This window comes from Solenopsis invicta, chromosome 6 (genome assembly GCF_016802725.1).
Source record: "Solenopsis invicta isolate M01_SB chromosome 6, UNIL_Sinv_3.0, whole genome shotgun sequence".
Taxonomy (NCBI): domain Eukaryota; kingdom Metazoa; phylum Arthropoda; class Insecta; order Hymenoptera; family Formicidae; genus Solenopsis; species Solenopsis invicta.
In genome coordinates this window covers 18,846,293-18,867,225 of record NC_052669.1, presented here as the reverse complement: position 1 = coordinate 18,867,225, position 20,933 = coordinate 18,846,293, and the positions used below count along the sequence as shown (strand labels likewise).

At 43.4% G+C, this 20,933-nt stretch overlaps 2 protein-coding genes across 3 annotated transcripts in view; one reads left to right on the top strand and one right to left on the bottom strand.

Moving 5' to 3' along the window:
• The window catches only part of LOC113003799, a 154,038-nt gene that overhangs the window by 128,160 nt on the left and 4,945 nt on the right, over positions 1-20,933 (top strand). Inside the window, exon 3 of one of the 2 annotated variants that reach the window (XM_026134829.2) lies at positions 10,614-10,721. In XM_026134829.2, the coding sequence (XP_025990614.2) occupies positions 10,614-10,721 (108 nt within the window). Of the gene's footprint in view, positions 1-10,613; positions 11,026-20,933 lie in introns of those variants that run through there. The other variant, XM_026134828.2, reaches the window with a different exon arrangement.
• The window catches only part of LOC105204031, a 31,494-nt gene continuing 14,890 nt past the window's right edge, over positions 4,330-20,933 (bottom strand). Inside the window, exons 3-5 of the mRNA XM_011173033.3 lie at positions 8,199-8,303; positions 6,614-7,065; positions 4,330-6,436 (exon numbers count right to left, since the gene is read on the bottom strand). Coding sequence (XP_011171335.2) covers positions 5,662-6,436; positions 6,614-7,065; positions 8,199-8,303 — 1,332 coding nt within the window. The 3' untranslated portion in view covers positions 4,330-5,661. The remainder of the gene's footprint in view (positions 6,437-6,613; positions 7,066-8,198; positions 8,304-20,933) is intronic.

Genomic DNA, 20,933 nt, shown 5'->3' with positions numbered 1-20,933 from the left:
CCGGGGCGAGGTAAGGCTGACAGCATCACGTGGTGCGCCACGGGGTCTTAAACGAGGTTAATCGGCAGACCAACAGCGTCGGCGCAACGACGACGATTGCACGAACACATGCTCGTTGTCCTCCATGACTCCGCTCTTTCTCTGTCCCTCCGTCTCTCCCTCTCTCTTTCTCTCTTACTCCCTCTCCACCCGTCCTCGCGTTCTCGCCCTTTGCACTTTGGCCCTCCTTGGCAGTCGCGCGGTCCGATAATAGGAAAAAGCGCGAGCGCTCCACAGAGCGCTCCGCGCGCACGGATGTGCGTGCGCGCTGTCGAGCCCGAGATTCAAATGCGATCGCGTCGAAACGTTCAAATCCACGATGGTCGCGTGGTGCGCACGGGCAGTGCTGCGCTCGCGCGCGTTCGCCGCCAGTCTGCGCTGCGATGCGCCGCGTGTTTGCGCGAATTTTCAAACGAGCAATTAATCTTCCCCTTTCCCTCTCCGTTTCGTTCGAAAGCGATTCGAGCCGCTTTACAGGTGGATTACCGGGTGCGAGCACGGGCCACGCAAAGATCACGCGCTGCGCAACCGGCGAACGCGACGACGAGCGAAAGAAGGAGGAAGGAAACAAGCTGTCGCGCGTCACGCGCGCACTTGCTCGCGAATGAATCGCGTGAATGAAAAAGCACGCGGGCGACAGATCCGCGCGTCAGGTGAGCCAGACGCGCGAGTGTCACCGCGCGCGAAGCGCTCGAGGACGGGAGGAAAAGAGCGAGAGGAGAGGAGAGGAGAGGAGAGAAGCGGCGTCGCGGAACGCCGAGAACGGAGAACCGCTTGTGAACCGTGGATCCACACGACACGAGCATGGCCGTGTGCGTGCGGAGTTTATGTCGCCGCATCAGCGTGTCGCGTACTAATCGCGCGCGCGCGTGTAACGCGAGCGGGCTAGGGCTTCCTCTCAATCGGGGCCGCCTTCCTTAACCGGCGAACACTTACCGATCAGCGGGAATATGCTGGGCTGGTCGAGCAGCGACTTGAGACTGTTTTCGACGAGGGTGGGAGAGGAGCGGTCCTTGTCACTCATTTCACGCACTGCGCCACGAAGCCTACAAGCGCACACCTCGGGCAGCCTACCGCAGCGCACACGCGGAGACGCACTCGATGGCACACACCGCGCGCACGAGTAGTATAGGTAGATTAGAGAGAAGGCACGGGAACGGGGAACGGCGCGGAGCGGAAAGCGGGCAGACGAACGACGGACGGACGAGCGGCACGAAAGAGCGAACCCGCGACGACGACGTTTACCGTGCGACAACCGGAGAGGCCGGAGAGACCGGAGAGAGGAAAAACGCGGGGCCGGAGCAGATGTATGTCTCCACGGTATTTCCTCGCGACGGCACACGCGCCTGCAGCTGCTGCGGTTGTAGTCGTCGTCGTCGTCGTCGTCGTCGTCGTGGTGTTTGTCGTCGTCGTCGTCGTCGTCGTCGTCGTCGTCGTCGTGGTGGTGCCTCGTCGTACGTGGTGTTGTGTGCGCTTGGTTGCGCGACGGGACGTGGGTACGATCGAAAAGTATACGACGGTACCGTCGGAGACCGGTCTTGCCGAAGACCGCGGAGGAGAGGCGCTTCGCCCGTTCGCGCTTGCCGAACCTCTCACCACGTCGTCACCACGTCGTCGCTCCCTCGCTCACTATCTCAATCAGCCTGAAACGCCTGTACGGCCGTGCGCGCGGACCCGTTCCCTATAACCCGCTCTCTTTCTCTCTCTCTCTCTGTCTCTTTCTCTGTCTCTCTCTCTCTCTCTCTCTCTCTCTCTTTCTCTCTATGTCTCTGGGCGCGTTAAAATAAACGCGGAGCGCTGGCCCCGTGCTGGCGGTGCTCTTGAAAATCAATCTAAAAGTGGCTCGCCTCGTGGCGCGATCTCCTGGCCGACTGGTGGACCGAGTGCCGTTTTAAGCCCGCCGACGCCTGCCGCACTGATAACGAGCACCCGAGTTCTCGTGTCTTGCCTGCCTCAGCGTTATCAGGCTCGCTTGCGCGCGCAATCGCCGACCCGCTCCTCTCGTCGCCGCCCCGCACTAGCGGGTCCGCATCGCGGCGCCGCGCGCCGCATCGCGCCAGAACGCCCGACGTCGATCGGCGCCGGGTTGCATTCGATCGCACCGCCGCGCCGGGCCTTCTCGCCATACAATTTCTCAAGTGATCGACGCCATATCGGAACGATTAGGCGGTGTTATCGGGCAAGGAGCTTCGTAAAACGATTGGTAGCATCGATTGGAAGCGGCGAGGATTGTACGCGTAGATACATCCGAGATACGCGCCACTGTTGGGCTGATGACTGTTACAACCATCTCCGATAAGGAGAGTCTTCACGAATGTGCTTTCGCGGATGCTGGGATTGTCCGATCCAGATTTCGATCGAAAACAACAGTTTCTCAAAATGTAGCATGAGACTCGAGGGATGCTTTTCAGCTCGTCCAATAGCCAGACACATATGTGTATTGTCATGCGCACATAATATCTACTCATTCATTATCGTTGTATCTTTTGAACTAAACCATTTCAATATTTAATCTAAATTGTTCCTTAAGACTATCAAAACATTATTAAAACTATAAAAATTTCATAGAATATTCTACAATAGTATTACGTTTGAATGTCTGTGTCAAATTTGAGAACAATTCACTTATTGATTTAAAAATTATTTAATTTTGTATATAATAATTTTTTTATTCTTTCTACCGTGCTACCGTAGTAATCATTCATCCGTTTAGTGAATGCTTTATTATTTCCCTTCGACTTGAATTAAATGTCATATTGAGCCAGTATACGTTAAGGAAGTCTAAAGTATTAAATTGATCTAGTTGATTCAAACTATCATTTGAATGAACCAAGTCTAATTCCTTTAACCGCGTTAAACTAGCCTAGATATCGATCCGTGCATTATTCTCGGCTGTTTGGAAGAAAAAATTTATAAGACTAGTGGTAAAAAATACTTGAGCAATCAGACGTGAGCAGTAAAGAAATCAAGTTGTAGATTGATTTGCCACTCCTTACGATTCGCTTACTGACTTATGTTGTTCTACGTGCCACTGGCGTAAGAACCATGACACTCGAAAAAAAAAAAACTTAAGCGATTAGGAAGCAAACGACAAGTCAGCCAATCACAATCAAGTACTTGATTATACGATAAGACATAAACAGTAGAAAATCAACAGTTTGGATTTGCAACGTCATGCCTTGAGTTCTGGACTGTGATTAGCTGATTTGTTTGCTTCCTAAGTTTTGTTGCTTTAGTTTTCTTTTTACAGGTTTTAAATATATGATCTGTTTCAGCATAAAAAATTCTTAAATATAAATAAAAGATACCTAGTACATTAAACATTAACTTGTCAAATCTATGGGTTTGTAGATAAGATAATTGGTTTCTATCGAATGATAACGATCGGATACATCCATGCATATCTGGTTGCTGTCAGCAGCTTTCTGTCTACCTACTAGATGGCTATAGCGTCTCCTTTATCGCGCAAAGCTATATAAGATTTCTTTTCAAACAACAAAACTATTTTTCAAATGATAATTTGCTGTCCGAGATGTTTATTCGAGATGTTCTCACGCTAAAAGCTGTACGATATAACGATAACTCTCATAGGAATGATTGATGCGTACAGTTATTTAAACTTCACGAACTCGAGCTCAAGATAACTTTCTTCTTAGGATAGAAACGTAGAAAGTGAAAAATTTGCAATATAAATTTTTGCATCTGTTGCCAATTTAAGGAAAAAGCATACCCAACATATGAACACTCATACATTATATATACACATATGTACATCGCACATGTACGTAAATATATATACATGTATTTTTGTGATCGATAATGCATAGTAAATAATTAAAGAAATATAAAAACTAGATATAATCTAATGTTAGAAAGAAAGGAATAAAAATGACAACTGTTTAACTTAAATTGCACAAAAGAATATACATTAATTGTAAAATTTTGAGAAAGACACGTTTGAAAGTTTGAGATTTTCTTATGCCCCAGAAAAGAAAATTATGATATTTACACGTACATTTGCAGGATATAGTCTAGAAAATAATTTCTTTAAAATTGAACATACGGAAGAAAGGCAAAAATACTGGAATTCTTTGATTATTTCTATTTTGTATTTTTTATGTGTGTCAATTTTTTAAAATAAAGTCTAAAACTTTTGAAAAAAATAATTCTACGTGCAGAAATCTTAAATGTATATTTTTCATGTGATATATACGTGGCTGTGCCAAAGTATAATAATTAATGTAGATTGTGGGGAAAGCGAAAAGTTAAGATAGGTAATGAAATAAGACGTTTTGGCATGATATTCAGCTGTATTATAATTACGAATGAAAATGACAAATTGCGCACAATGAGGAATATGTAGAGAACGCAATATTGTTAAGTCTAGAACTATAATAGTCTCAGATCACGCTGTTTCATTACATTAAAAGATGTGTTGTTCACGTGAATTAGAATATACGATCTTATAATGAACTGATTTGTGAGAAATATAGTTTCGTCTGTCAGTATCGAAAATTCTTTAAAATTGAACGCTACGTCACGAATGATGTAACAATATTAAATAATTGCGAACAGCTCCAATTATGTACAACCTGGAAATACTACGTTGAAAATATTTTGCGCCGCTATTAACGTACACAGGAATAAAAGAAATGTAGAACAAAGTAAACGTTTGGCAAAAGCATTTGCAGCAGATTTCAATTCTTCGATCAAAATGGCAAAATATATTTATGTTTTGCGTTCTTTCGACTTTAATCTGTCACGCATCTAATAAATCGAATTATGTTAACTTAATCTATATTGCGATACATTAGTATAAATTATTAAACTTGCTTTAATTATATTCCAACCGAATTACATGAATCCAAAAATAATTAATTTATTAAATAATGACTAATCAATGACGGCCAAATGGGAACAATGGTCAATCGCAAAACATACTTAACGCGTCGGCCTTTAAAAAAAAAAAAACTTTTCCGAAACAAAATTTCTGACGAACAACGTCATTGTCATGCACAAAGTCATTGTTGGAGACGCGCGCGCGTGTGCAGGGACGGGTAAAAGTTCCATCGATAATGAAATGCACGGAATATCAATAGTGAAACTACAAGAGATATGGCTGATTGCAAAATTGTCGGGATTACACTAGTCTTCTTTTCTATACTTACAGAATGGCCGCATCTACGAAAATCGCCCAGTTACGCACGTGTATCAATTTTTAATTTTTTTTATCATCTATTAACTTCCTTATTATCTATTAACACATTCCAATAGATAATTTTCTTGTAAAAAAAAAAGTTTAATCAATTGCATGCATCGATATAGTTTCGTGTAGCGACGAAACAATTTTCATGTACGTTCGAGTCGTCATCGTATCGGAACGATCGAATCGCAATTATTATCGATCGGTCTATCAATGCTACAAACTGTATCAACGTAACGAAAGAAGCGACTGCGTAAGAAGTTATTTACAAAGTTACTGAATATTCTATTGATTTATCTAGATATTGTTCCTGAAAATTGCGTTCGCGGTCCGAGCTGCTAGTCTTAGTCTGCGAGATCCGACTGAAACCAGGACAATCGCTTGCGGTGGGATCATAATCGGCACGGCTCCCGCGACACTCAAACCCAACAGACGCTGACGGATTCGGTGGCGGTTTGCGGCGTGCCGCCAAAACTCGCGCGGTGCTGCTTGAAGAGCGCCTGGATCTCCGCCGGCGTGGAGGACCACCGTCGATGCCTGGTCTTGTCCAGGGGCACTTCCGGTAAACCTACCTCGGTGTGACATCCCTTGATCGGCGTGATCGACAGGGCTGCCGAAGCGGGCAGGCCTACCTCCTGGAAGGAGCTGATCGAGAAGAATCCGCTTTCACCCTCGCCGCTGCTCACCGGACTGCTGGCCGGCTTGACCTTAGCCTTGCCACCTGGTCCCGTAGATTCCTTCTTCTCCAGCCGCTTCGCAGCTCTGCTGATCGTCGAGATCGGTGTGCCGTTGGACGTGGCTCCGTTCGACGACGCGGTGACGTCCTCCTCTTCGGTCGTTTTACTGCTACCGGAGTTCCAGGAGGCAGTGTCGGGCGATCTTCTCACGCTCGGCACGAAGCTCTGCAGATTTCGGGTAAACTCGGTGACGGACGTTTTAACGAGACTCGGCGATCTGCTGTCGCTTTGCTGACCGCTGATCGATTCGTTTCCACGATTGCTGCTGGAACTTCCGGAATAGGCAGCGGCCTCTTGCAAGATCGTCGAGTTGGCGAAATTGCCACTCGATATAGAGAAAGATGTATCGTTGTGACGGTCCACCGTAGGGGAAGGCGAGGATCCTTCCTCGACTGGAGTCATTCTCGCTAAATCGGGCTCCCGCATCGATAGCAAAGACTCGACAGTCCTCAGTAACCTATAGACATGTTTCTCGATTTAATACATTGATTTTTCTTTATCTAACAGTGCTAATAATAACACAGGTAATAATTATTACCTTTACTTAATTAAAGCAAAGCTAACAATAATGGTAACAAATTAAGAATTCGATTTGCGGGCAATAGAATTTTCGTGAAATCTTTTTAGCACGCACCTAAACGCTTCCTGAGACAGCTTCTCCGGCGGTATCTCGTCCGGATTCAATTCCGTCTGCTTGGGTTCGCGGTAGGCGACGTTGTCAGGAACGTCGTTCGTCTTATTGAGATCCGGCGATGGCTTGACACGTGGCGACGTGCAGTGCACCGGGTCGTTTCTTCGTAGAACCGACCAGGTGAACTCGCGGAAGCAGGTAGCATTCGGCGATCCGATCTGAGTGACCGATTTGGCGCGCGTGAACGGCGACGACGTCGACGACGGTGTCCCGGTTCCGCGACTCGGCGACGGATCCGCGTGCACCACCGTGTGCACGCTGCGGCTACGTGGCACACGTCTCTTATCCTTGGGATTTTCCTTGGCGTGCAGGATCTCCAGGCTCCTGTGAGCCCGGCCCAGGAAATGAGCGACCTGTTCCATCGTAGAACGATACATCTGTCTGTTCGATTCGACCTGCGAACAAATCGCACGTTAACGCGTAAATAACAACTTTACTTGATAAATTTATTATTATTTATATATACAGGGTGATTGTTAATGAATGTTCCCACTTTTTACCATAGGAACACGCATTTGTAATTTCTAATATAATAATATGTTAGAAATACGTATCCGTCGGTAAACCATGCTCCTATGGTAAAAAGTGGGGGCATTCATTAATAATCACCCTTATATAAAAAAATATACTCGAATATTAATTAATAAAAGAGTAATTTAATTTGCAAGTAGATAAATGGATAAAATCTGCAAGGAAGAAAAGTGAAAGGAAAAAATAATATAAGTAATAACGTAGAACAATATAGATCTTTATGAAATTAATAGTTAACTGTTAATCAGTAGTTGAATTATTTTTAGAATTTTGCGCGCGCGCACGATGTAATCGATATTAAACTTCCTGATACGTAAAGAACTCTACCGAGAAAATGTGAAATACAAGTCCCAAGATATTACGCAAATTGCACTCTTTTTATTATATAAAAATAATAACTTTATTTTTTAAATAAGAAGGTAGCTCGCAATCATAACACTTTTCTGAAAGCAATTTAGCTCGATCAATGCAATCGCAATACATATTATAAGAGACAGAAAAAATGAGCAATAATATAATGATGTAAACTATTATAATTAGTCAATCAGAATTAACATTAAATACCGCAAGATTAACATAAGATGGAAATTTTAGCCTTAGTTGCCTTCGTCATCTTAAAATTCATCTTTAAAAAAACATTACAAATGTTACAAAATATCTTTCTAAAAATTAACAAAAATATACAAAAAGCTTGTCTATACCTTTCCTAGAGCTTGAGATATTATTAAAGCAAGCTCGACGTTGCCAGTGAACCGGAAGAGGGATCGTATTATAGGATACGCGCATATGCAAATTCATTTATAAAATAATTGACAAAAAAAAATGGAATTGTCGAAAATCGCGTGGATCATCAGAGGAGGAGAAGTAGCCGATCGTATGCCGACCGGTTGTTACGTGACGCGATATCGAGTAACCGGAGCGAGGTAAACCGGTTGGCAACGTTATCGGTCGCTTCTTCTTCAGCAGATCTTCAGCTATCGCGTGTGCGATTACGAACCTGTTTGACCTGCCATTGGAGCGTGTCGACTCGCGCTTGAAGAAAGACGTTTTGCAGGAAGGCGCTCTGCAACCTCCGGTTTTCCTTCTTCAACGACTGGCATTGCTGCAACGAGAAAATAAGACCACGTTACTTACGCATCCTCGGATCGTACTCTCTCGGATACTTTAGATCTTAGATTACGATTGATGCAAGCAATATTGCCATCGCGGCTAAGTTTTAAGGAGAGAAATCACGAGGGGGTTTACACCATTAATTAAAAGATAAGAGGGGCCTTTTAGCCGCGGGAAATTCGCGGGACATTTTTCTTCGGGCGGTGGCTATTTTTCTGAAGAGATTTCTCCAGATGGCACGCGTTAATATTCTGCATAGAATAAAGACGCGTCTCGTGTACAGCCGCGAATTCGCCATGGTTTTCCGCGCGGACTTTCTTCCGACAATATCTTTCCTTCCGACGTCTTCTTTTTCATCTTGCACCGCGTGCAGTCGTAACTAGATTCGAACTCGCGCAGCGGACTTTATGGATCCATTGACGCTGCCTCGCCGCGCATTCCACCTCGCTTTACTGGCAAAAACTCATGTTTCTACCCTAGTAACGATCTGCTTGGAGAGTATAGGAGTAGAGAAATGAAAGAGACGGAGCAAAACGCGCGTACATTTGCAAGAAAGAACGAGCGAGTGAGAGCGAGGGGGGAGGGGGAAGGAGGAAGAAAAGGAGAGGAGAAAAAGAGACGGGAGACACGGACGAGTTGTGGGCCTAATAGTCGGCACTTCTTCGAGATCGCGAGTCAAACGAGGGGTGCTCTTCGTGGCGTGAGAGCCTCGCGTGCGCGGAATAGCGGTCCACGTGTGTGTCGCGGGAAACGAGATAGATGGACGAAAAAGATACGAGACGCAGAAAACTCGAACGTCGATAGCTATCCGCAATTAATCACAGGACGCTGCTCTAGCGCGAGCCTATTATTACAAATTCTACGCTATTCCGCTAATTACGAGGAGTACTTATGTCGATTAATAACACGTCCGATGATACATAATAGCCGTTTTTAAAAAATACTCCCCGTTAAACGATCTATGTAATGGGGTCTTTGAGGTAATCCGCGCGCATCAGTTAATTAATTAAAATGCAATCCTAATCAACAGCGCAGGCCTACAAACCTCCTTCTAGCGACAACACGCGTACACTTTCCTGTTTTTATCAATATATATTCAGTAAGGTCGTGAAGTTTTCTATTTTTTTTTCCATACCTATGACGACCTGCGCGATACACTACGATTTTCACCTTTTTTAGATTTCAAATTGCCAAGCGGATTACTCATGAAAAGTTGAATGACGTTTTGGCTTGTACAGTCGTGAGCTAAAAGGTTGCAACACATTTTCTTCGATGGTTTTTGGAATGTAGACTTGCTCATTGACGAACGTAATTGGTTCTTACCTGTGGATCCAACCAATTACGTTCGCCGATTGATGAGCAAGTCTACATTCCAAAAACCATCAAAGAAAATGTGTTGCAACCTTTTAGCTCACGACTGTACACCCAAGGACTTTGATTCTGTCCATGGGAAAATTTTTCATACTGAGAAGTCGCTATCTTTCTACATACTTACAGTTCATGATTAACGTAACGACCAATAAGCTCTAGTCGTTTCATTAATCATGAACTGCGAGTATGTAGAAAGTGGTGACTTCTCAGTTTGGAAAATTTCCCCATGGAAATCAAGGACAGAATCAAAGTCCTTGTACAATACGAGCTCAAATTTATCGAAATTTAAAAACTGAAGACTTTTCTAGATTCATTCTTTTTTTTCCTAATCAATGACAAAAATTTTTGGCTTTGAAACCAGCTGCAAAGAAGAAATAAAAAATTTAATTTGTAATGACTTTTGCAGCGAAAATTACTATATTTTGCTGCTGTTTTAAACAAATAAACTTTTAAACTTTAAATGTATCTAAATGAATTTTGCGCGAATTTTGTTAGAGTTTTATTAATATGTAAAAATTTTGATTTAATTGGCAATGCTATTTCCCCATCAAATTTGCCAATAAGTACTGCAAAATGCGATCTTACATAAAAATCAAGAGCAAACAAAAAATTAAATAACTTTTAAACCAATTAGTGAATTGTTCTCAAATTTTACACAGATACTCAAACATAATATTGGAATATTCTATGAAACTTTTATATTTTTGATAATTGTTTGATATGAGTCTTACATGCTTAAAACAATTACGATGTTACTAGCGAAGAAAATAATAATGACGAAACGAAAAAACGGCGCGACGATCATTAACGCCGGGCGATTCATTATCTACGCCGCATTAATTATCATGCTATCTTAACTAACTATTTCTCTATCTTGACGTGGGATATTGTAACCGAGTAACGTTGCGAATAACGTTGTTTCTCTTTCCAGGAGAGCGCGGAGCGATGGCGAACGGGCGGGGAGATGGTCCATAAATCAGAGCCGCGGCGAGAAAAGGTCACGAAGGAAGTCGGAGAGAATCGGCACGGATTTAATGAGGTATGTGCTTCACTTTCCGCGTTTTCCGCGGGAGCGACTCTCCAAACGACCAACGAAATTACGCCTCGTCTCGCGCGAGACGCCGCGAAAAAATTTGTTATTAATTCTCAGATCCCCCCCCCCTCCCCCTATCGTTTAGTTCGCGCGTTCCTGTTTTCCTACCACGCTTAATCGATCGCTCGATACCGCGCATACTGGCAGCCGCTGTTGGCTGCTCGCAATACCGATATACCATCCGATAGCATCCAGCGGATCTATCGATTCCGCATCTCTCAAAGAATTTAATGAAACCTTCGACTAAAGTCGAATAAGACCAAGGCAATTTTCTATCTAATTTCGATAGCCATCGCGCGCGGAGCGCGGCCGGAGTAGGATCGTTGTAGTTATTAACGGACGGCCGTGGTCGTCCTTCGAGAATAGCTCGTTATAAGGATCAACCTTTGATTAAGTCCCGAAGTAGAATACCTCGCGGTTCACAATAGGACGCTAGGACGTTTCGCAGTATTGTCGCGGTGCCAATTAAGGATGTGTCGGACATACAGTTCCTATAAAATAAATGAAATTTGGAAATGTGTCTGATAGGTTTAAAATAAATGTATCAGACACATTTCCAAAGTTTATTTATTTTACGTTTAAAATAAGCTATAATACATACGAAAGTTTGTTTTAATAAGATTATATTTTTATTTAATAACATACTTTCATAGTTTATTTATTCTATTTCGGTATTAAAAAATTAAAGAACTTTAAATACTCATAGTGATTTACGCAAACTTTTTATTGTGAGATTGTCCGTTTAATTACTTTGTAAATAAATAAATAGATAAATTTTGTTCATTTTACAAAACTGATCTCTGCATCACAGAATGAAACTTTAAATGAATCACTTTGAATATTTAAAGTACTTAAATAAGAAAGCTCAGATTACTTAAATCATTTCTCTTATGTCATTATTTCTTTATTAATTATATTTTTATTATAGAGTCTTCTTATTGAAATAATTTCTTATCCAGATAGAAAATCGCCGCCAAATTTTTTCAAACGCAGTATAAAGCAATCTGCTTGTATTATATTTAATTGTATCTTTTCATAATTTTCTTAATGTTTTGCGACATGTCCTATACATCTTCAAGCATTTCGTGAGAAACTCATCTTTCAATCTGAAAAATATTACAACGAGAAGCTGAATCGCGATAAATAGACGTCGATGCGGCTCTCGCTTTCATCGTCAAACTTCCTGTCGCGAGAAGATACAATGATAAGAGCGCGCGCTACTACTACGCGCCGCGTGCGTAAAAACAAACTTTCGTACGAGATTGCACGCGGCATCGCTGAACGACTAGAAACGAAGGAATACTGAATAATTCAGGCAGTGACCGTAGCGAGTGACGTCACGATAGTATTCAGCCGGTGGACTGTTCAGGCTGAGCGACCATGCGTAACCCCATCCGCTCGGCAGCCGTTGCCGCAGCCGCCGCCGTCGTCGTCGTTGTCGATGGAAATTTCAACTTTCTGTAAATGTACCCTCGCGCACGCTCGATGGAAAAACGGAGGAAATTCCGTCAGGGAAAAAATTTTGTGTAATTGCGCGCGCGCGCGTTACGAAATCGTGAGACTTTATCTGACGCTGCCTTGATCGCGCGCCGATTTTCGCAAATCGAATCGCTTCTCGACGAACGGCTTTTTGCGTTTCGAGTCTATATCCACGTGTCCGTTACACTTGTGCCATAATGCGTGCCTCAGTTGCAACATTGTAGCCCCTCCTCCCCCTTTGCCTGCGTAAAGGAGCCGTGACACACAGTCGTGACGCGTTTACGCCGCGAAAATCTGATCCAGACGCGATTCTCGTGGACGTACGGCTCTTTCGACATCTTTCATCCTGGCCCCGTTATCATCCAGAGGCCATCACCGGATATCTCGTAATACATACCGTCTTTTTCCCGCTATTGTATGGAAATACTAGGGAGAGGTCTTTCTCGCCGTGTAGTCCGCGCGGTCGATCTGTTCGCAGTTACAAAGGATGAACGGAATAGAAATCGAAATACGGCTATCATTAGAGCACGAGACATCGAGTCCGCCATTGTTCTGATGTTCGCATCGTTTTCTATATGGTTCAACGTCAATGTCAGCGGTTGTCGTGCACGATTGAATGCTTCAGTATTTAAGATCTTTATCCACGCTGCATATCCGTTCTCCTTTATCCCTAACTTTGGCCGTTTAATGAAAACTCGTAGAATATATTTAAAAGTGTTCATCGTACGTAAAAAATAAACAACATTGTTAATTAATTACTAAATGAATAGATATATATATAGAGATTTATATTTAGTACAAAAATAACTAATTTGAGTATAATTTTTTCCTCATATAGAATAAACATTTGCGTGCCGTAAGTAAATATTTTATTAGTGTTATTTGAATAAATATTTATTAAAACTTAGGAATTTTCTCTCTCAGTGTTCAAGAAATATACTTTGTTGAAAGGAGACAGGGATTTCTTTAGAAAATGCGTTTTCAATCGATTCTCTTGCCGGATGGAATTTATATTGGCTTTTCCAATTCTAAAAAAAAAATGAATTTTTACTTCCCACGTCTTGCCTTCTCTAACTTCATTATTAGAATCAATAATTAGATTTTAATTAAGATGGATGCGATCGCGCGCATTCCTCGAATCGGGTCCTGCCCTCGCGCTCGCGGATGAAGCGATGCTCGAATTGCATCGCTCCTTTCACTTGTTCCCGCGAAACGTCTCTGCAATCACGACCCACGCGCGAAACGAGACCGGCGCGGCCGGCGCGCTCGGCGTCATGCAAATCGAAATTGCCGAGTTTTCCTCGCGCGCCCGTTCGAAAAATTAATCTAGCTTGACCGGCGCGTGAGAACCGCCGCGTTTGTGCTGCGGTCCGCTCGTCGTTGGAAGCTAACGTCAGGTTTCACCTCACGTGGGAGATTTTCACACGGGAGAGGATATATATGTATATATACACAATATGCACACGGAAAGCGATGCGGCATATTTATCGCGCGCGCGTTGGCGTAGATATTCGTTTCTGATTGCACGGAGATTAATCTGTAATTTATACGGCGCGCACGCGGGGCAGCGGCTGCCTACCTATATTTCTCGCGGCATTTATTTTTTATATATTACATATAGGAAGGAAAATCCTGCAAGACTGTTGGAGCTTCGTACGCGCGCCGCGTTCGCGAGACGCTCTCTGACGAGTTCAGGGACTTTTTCACTTCTTTTCTTTTTTTCTTTACATTCTGCCTGTATCCTTGAATGCCTGGCATTTGCCGATGCGCGTGGGAAGAAGTTGATGAAGTTCCGCAACCGATGGACGTACTTGTTACACGTATTAGATCACGTGAAGGGGAAGGTCCCGCGGGGCGCGCGCGAGTACGACGCTGGTGTGCCTTCGCGGATTAATTCTTCATTTCGTGCGGCCGTTATTGGAATCAGAGTGAAATTGCACCGAGCATCTCGTAAATCCCCGCGTATCCCCACCACCCTCTCTTCGTCTGCGAGAGCCGTGCAGGCACGGAACGCATCGTCCAGTTCGCAACCGAGCGCTACGCTTCGAAAGAAGCTTAATTCTTTGTGTCGACTTGTGAGAAAGCTCTGCCCCAGCGGTTCTTTCAAGAGAGAAAAAGAGAGAGAGAGAGAGAGAGCTGTGCAACGGCGAGTCCTGGGGGGAACATAAAAAAAAGGAGAAAGAAAGAAAGGCGAATCGCCGCACGTAGCATCCTCCGAGATTAACTCGAGTGCGCGCGCGGCGGACTCGTTCATGCGATAGTAAATATTCCGGCTACGACCTGTTCTCGGCAACGCGCGGCGGGTACGTGTAACACTACAGCCGCGCACCGGCATTCGACGATTTGCCTTTAACGATCTATCTCGATCCGCTTGATCCATTCATTTTGCGGAGCCCCCTTCGGCGGAGAGGAGCCTGTAGACACTGGCCTCGCGTCCGCACACCTCGCGCCGCCGGGAAGAGAATCGCGTATGTACATACACTCGCGAGAGAGCATTACTCTCGCATTTAATAACGTTGTTGATTCTTACTGAAGGCGGGATTAAATCACAAACGTGCGTTATTTATTATTCGGCCGGCAAAATTTATTGGTAACTTAATTAAACATGACGTTACGCGTTGTGATCAAGTGGAGCTACGCTGGAGAAATAAAATATACTCTAATATGAATTAAAATGTGCTTTGATTCAATTAAACGTCGAATCGCGAGCTGTCACTAATATTATGTAGATTGATTCAGTTGTATTTTATTCGTTCAACTATATTTGTTATTTTCTTTTTTAGTTTCAATCTTTTTGTTTAATTAATGTTGTTATTGAATTAACAAAATGTTTTTAATTAGACCGATGCTGTTGATTCAACGGCATTTTTTTTTCTCTGTCTTAGTAACTCGTTGCGATCAACGAAATATCGTAGAGGAAACACGTTACTCTGTAGTTTTCATTAAAACGGGGGTTTTCACGTGGACAACAATTTCGAGAATGGCGAAACTGCAAAACCGTATCTATGCAAATTGACGTGCATGTATCACCCTCTTCTCCTCGCCTACCCCTCCGTCCACAGAACAGAAAGAAAAAATGGGAGAGAATGAGACGAGACTAATGAGAAAAAGCTTCGGTACCGTACAAAACGGTTTCTAGCCAACATTGAGAACGAGCTCGCAATGACAAGCCGGCAGTCGTTAACCCGCGATGACCTCGAGGTAGAAAAGTATGAATGAGAATTCACGAATAATCATGGATCGCGTCCCAGATAAAGACTCCTCAGAGACAATCGCGCAATTAAGAGCCGAAATATGAGCGGCTGAGCGTAAATAGAAATGTTCCGTGAGACTATATGCGATCTAAGGCATGCTATAAATAAGTGACGTCTATAGCATGCTCGAATAATAATAATAATTATTATTATTATTATGTACAGCGTGACAGAGCGTGAATCGGTGTGAAAATCGATGAGTAACGCGCATAAATCTTGGAACGCCTGATCAAGTAAATACCCGGTGTCGATTCGACAAAATTATTGATACGGTGTATTTATGTACAGACAAACTTTTATGAGATATGTATTGCGAATTAAGGCGATGCTTCTGAAGCGCTGAGAATTCTAAACGTCGTCTTCCCCAGTTTCGAGAAAATTGAAAGTTATATTTTATGAATATGACGAGAAAGTAAATTGCAAAATTAAATGAAATTGTGTTTGTGAAATTCTGTTTGGATGCTACATGTCGCAAACACTCCTGACAAACATTTCCCGCTTTTTTCTCGCGCGTTTGGCTTTCGCCGTGAGAGCTCCCGACTACGGCACAAATCGCTTTTCTATTGTCTACATTAATAATTATTTTCACCTGAAGATCGACATCCGCCACGTAATTATTACTCGCTCTCATTATCTAGAAAAGGTTATTGTCAAGTGGCGAAGCGGTATATAATTAATCCATGTATTTTACTTTGTAATGGTTTCCGTTCAAGTAACTAGGTGGATATATAATTCTTTATCTTACCTAATATCTTTGATCGTTGGAACGATACGCAACCTGTTTAAGAGCTGGTGATGTCGTGTTACTTTTTCAGTGCCCCTTTCTTTTGTCGAAACAATGAAAAACATTCGAGCAAGCACTGGAAAGTATGCAACATTAACATAATATTCCCATAGTATTAAAAAATATTGAATAATATTCTCGGAATGTTGGCAGTATATATTATTTTAATTTTTAATAAAATATTCGTATAACATTCTAGAATACATATTTATAAAATTTCAACGACATAATTTATCGCTTCTCCGAAAGCAAAATTAAAACAATGTATGAAGATAGAATTTCTTTGTCCATTTGCATTTTAATTGACGAATCAGGGAATTACCCTCTGAATCTACGATTCCGCAATGTTTACCGTCGTTATCAACGAGAAGCGTATTAGGATCGTGGCGACGGCGCGATGATAGAGCGCCGCGAAAATGGAACGCGAGAGGAAACGGGAGAAGGGGAGCAAGAAAAAAGAGGGAGGAAGTGGCGGAGGGAGGCTGTTGGCATTCCAACAAGATGAGAGGCGGCGATTCCTCCCAGCGAAACATCGTCTGTGAGTTAGGCTTCTCCATCCGCTCAGCTGGAATGCACCAAAAATAGATCGAGTCTGGGCGCCATTTTGCAGCCGACAATTTTGCCGGGCGTTTTCGCCCTCCGTCATCGCGGAGGCTCTTCCCGAAGAGTCCGCGAGAGAGAATCCTCTGGCGGATTTATCAATTTTGGAAAAACGACGATTGGGCGGCGTATTAAACACCGCAAATCTCTACAATTACTTTACCGCGCGTCGCTCGTGCCGCTTGACGCGAGACCTTCAGGTCTTTACGTACGATAATCACGCTTCGATATACGGTATTCGCGTCATGTCGTCCTGTCATAAGCGCGGCTAACGCGGAACGCGCCGAATCCTGAAATTTATGCGACCCTACGCGCCTGGGAATCACATCTTCCCGCACAATGCGATTCCCTCGCGCACAATGCGTTGTAGCGCCGGCGCTACGCGTTGCATACAAATCGCCGTTTAGTGACTCAACGGCGGCGTCTCCGTGAATCTCCTCCGAAGCGACTAACGGCGTCGCCTTCGCCGGGGTTATTATCCCTCCTACCTCTCCCAGACGGAGCAGCAGCCGCATATGAAGCGTGACGGCGCGATTAGTGCCGCATATTTTCTAAATGCAATTTTCACTTCTGCACGGTGTAGCGTACTTAGTAAAAAAATAGGTGAATTGGAATCAATTATAATAGGAATTTATCCTGCGTCGTTAGACATTTTTCAACCTAGAATTAATTAATATCTGCAAGACCGGGAGGAAGGTGGAATTCGAATCCTTTCGCGAGTTAATCCAATCTTTGCGTGCGTTCTGATAATCAACATTTTTTTGTGCGCATTTTTATTATTTTTATTTTTATTTTTATTTTTTTTACGAAAACTGGAACGTACTTTTTACATATTTTTGATGTGAGGTACGACGAGGCAATTTCCGGCACGACGCGTTGCAATTGTGCAGACGACAGCGGCGTCGCGCGGCGGTACAACGCGTTATGGCGCACCTCGCGTGCATCCGAAGCGCACACGCGCGTGTCATAACGCGAATCCGAAAATAAGCCGCCGGCTTTTACGAATAGTTCATACCATTCGCCATTCATGAGTCCGTCGCCGGCGGCGGCGGCGGCGGAGGCTCGTATCTACGGCGAAGCGTCACGAAGAGAGAGCACCAAAAAGTGCCGGTGGCATTAAGCGCGTTCGCGAGGGGGACGTAGGAAAGAGAGGAAACGGAGACGCTGGTCACGCCCGACGGATGGCATCTGCACCGCCGAGAGACAGGAAAGAGAAGGAGAAATAAAAACGCGACGGTTCTCTCCGGGATTCGGACAAGGGATGCCGCGGCAAAAAACGCAACGAAACGAATGGTGGCGCGCGGCCGCGGTTCTCTCGGTTCTTCGGCGAATTAAAAAGCAAATGCAAATAGCGCCGCGATATCTGGAGCGTGAAACAAGAGGGACAAATCGCCGTCGTTATCTCGTGCTCCACGGCGGTGAGGAGATTAATTTCCATTCGGCAGTTTGAATCGCAATCTCCGTGATTCGCGAAATACACTTGCGCAACGAATAATGCCGTTGTACAACGGGGCATGACGAGTCGTCGTTTCGGTAGTTTTAGAAAAAGGAATAAAAAGGGGGGGAAAAAAAAAGAAAAACGTTCGCCGTGTCAGTTCGCGAATCCTTGACGCTCGCGTCACCGGAACGATCGATTAATCTTCCACCTGAGTGGCATCCAGATGACTCATCCCGATCGTCGCGTCGCCGCGGGATCATTGCGCGGATGTATACACGTTAATCAGAGCGTGCGATTAGAGAGACCGCGCTCTACACAATTGCAGCGTTGTGCTGCACTCGGCACGGTCTTCTTTCTTTCGGGCCGGATCTCAAAGCGTGCGTTTCGCTGCCGGAACTCTCCTAAGCGCACACCGGCCGAATTATTCTTGCAGCGTGGTAGCGCGCTGCTGGTCGCGCAACGCCTCTCTTACAGGTTTACTGGAAATACTTACAGAAAAAAAATTGATTCAAGCCGGCACACAAGGCCTCTACACGCATGAAATTCATGATGCCTGATACGTTCGGATTCGCAGTGTTATTCTTTATAATTTAGCACTTGTTTGACATTTGTTTGACATTTATATTCATCATTTATAAGAAAATGCACTCAACGATACATGAATGTGTATAATAATTATTATAGACAACTATAGCAATTATAATTTGTTACATTCGAAATTGATTAAATTGAGGTTTCCCAAATTTATGTGGATAACGCGACCCATCTTTTTAAAACAGCAAACATCCGCGATCCACCCGGATTCAAGCGTTACAAAGCGGGGCGGGAGGAAAGGAATAAATTGATTATTTATTTATATCTTATATCACTTTACTCTTACTTTTTAATTTTTGAATAATTGAATATATTTATATACACTATTTTTAAAAATGTAAAGTATGAATGTGTGAAGAGTTCCATTGATGATATTTTTGACGTCGTATTGAAGCGAATGATTTTCGTATACAAAGAGTTTAATAATTGTATTTATTTATTTTGAAATTCGATTTTGATTCCCGTCATAGCTGAAAAATTTTTTGCGCTCTATCCGAAATCGGCTCGCGATCCATCAATCACAGGACGCATAAATTGAGAAAAACAAAGTTATTAACTTGCCTAAATTTTTCAACTCGATTAAATTTTTTTCAGTTCGACTATTTATGTATTTGACTTAAAAATATAAAATACTTGAACTTCAATTTAAGCATTTTATATATTTAACTTAACCACATATATATTTAATTTAAATACGTAGTGCTTGAACCGAAGGAATTCAATCAGATTGAAAAATTCAGTCAAGTTAACAACTTTTTTTCTCAGGGTACTCTGGGAATTCTTGGGTCGGATCATTGACTGACGATCCAGTTAACTTTGAGTGTGGTGAATTAAAATGAATTAAAATTATTTCCTCCCCATCAATTATATTTATTCGAGCTTATGATGGAGCTGCTTGAGTAAACTTCCGGCTATCGAGCGAAGACACTGGTACCCGCATTAAATTCTCCGGGCCACCGAAAAGAGTGTCTCAGACTACATATTTAGAACCTAACCCGTATCTATCTGGGTCAGGAAGTCGAAGAACTCCTCGCGCTTGTGTCATCCATCTAGATGTGTTCAACGGCTTCTCTTGTCATCACCCCCCGGCGGGATAAAATCTCACATTTATATAATTCATTGTGACGTAATCTTCTTAGGACGCGCTCTCGTCAAGATTTTCATCGATAAACAAACTTCCCTACGTGCCGTGTTGCAGTTGATTTTATTAACTCTGAGTTAATACTATGCTCTCTCTCTCTCTCTCTCTCTCTCTCTATTTGTCTGAAACATAGTTCTATATATAACACCGAAAAAAAAAGATTTTGTTGACGTACGTCATTGTGAACTCTAGCGCAATCGTTTCAAAGCTCTCTCTTCTAATTTTGTCGTTTCAAAAGAAAAACGGAGATTTCTTTTTACTCCATTTAAATCGTAGTTAAATCCCACTTGATTCGAATTTTACGAGCGTGACGCCGATCACGCAGAACGGAACTAGAGTAAAATGATACTCTTTGAACATTTATTTCGCATTAAAAAAAGAATCATGGTTTACGAAATCGATCTCTCAACGAAGAGAACGGCGCGCCTTAATCCCATATTTTACAGCACACGCAAATTCCGTTCACACGCACACGCTGTACGCTTTATACGCACGTGTTCGCACCTGTCGGCACGACGGATACTGTAAACGCTTCATTAGAAGAGTATTCGCGATTATCGCGTAACGTTTCGCATCGTCGGGATTCAGCGTAGAGGATATCGGATTCTCAGCTCCGATATCCCCAGCATGACTGCTGGACCGTGACCCTGCACGTGTGACATTACACACCGGGACGTAACATGCATGCGCGAATTGCACTCGCGATCCGGCCTTTCTCATGCGCAAGACAATGATCTTGCGTACGTATCAGATGTACTATATCATGCGTATGTGGCAATAATCTGTTCCACACACGAGACTTCCTCCGGGGAAAAAAGAATTTACATTTTTCCACCACACGTTGCTTCGAAATGAAGCTTTTTTTGGT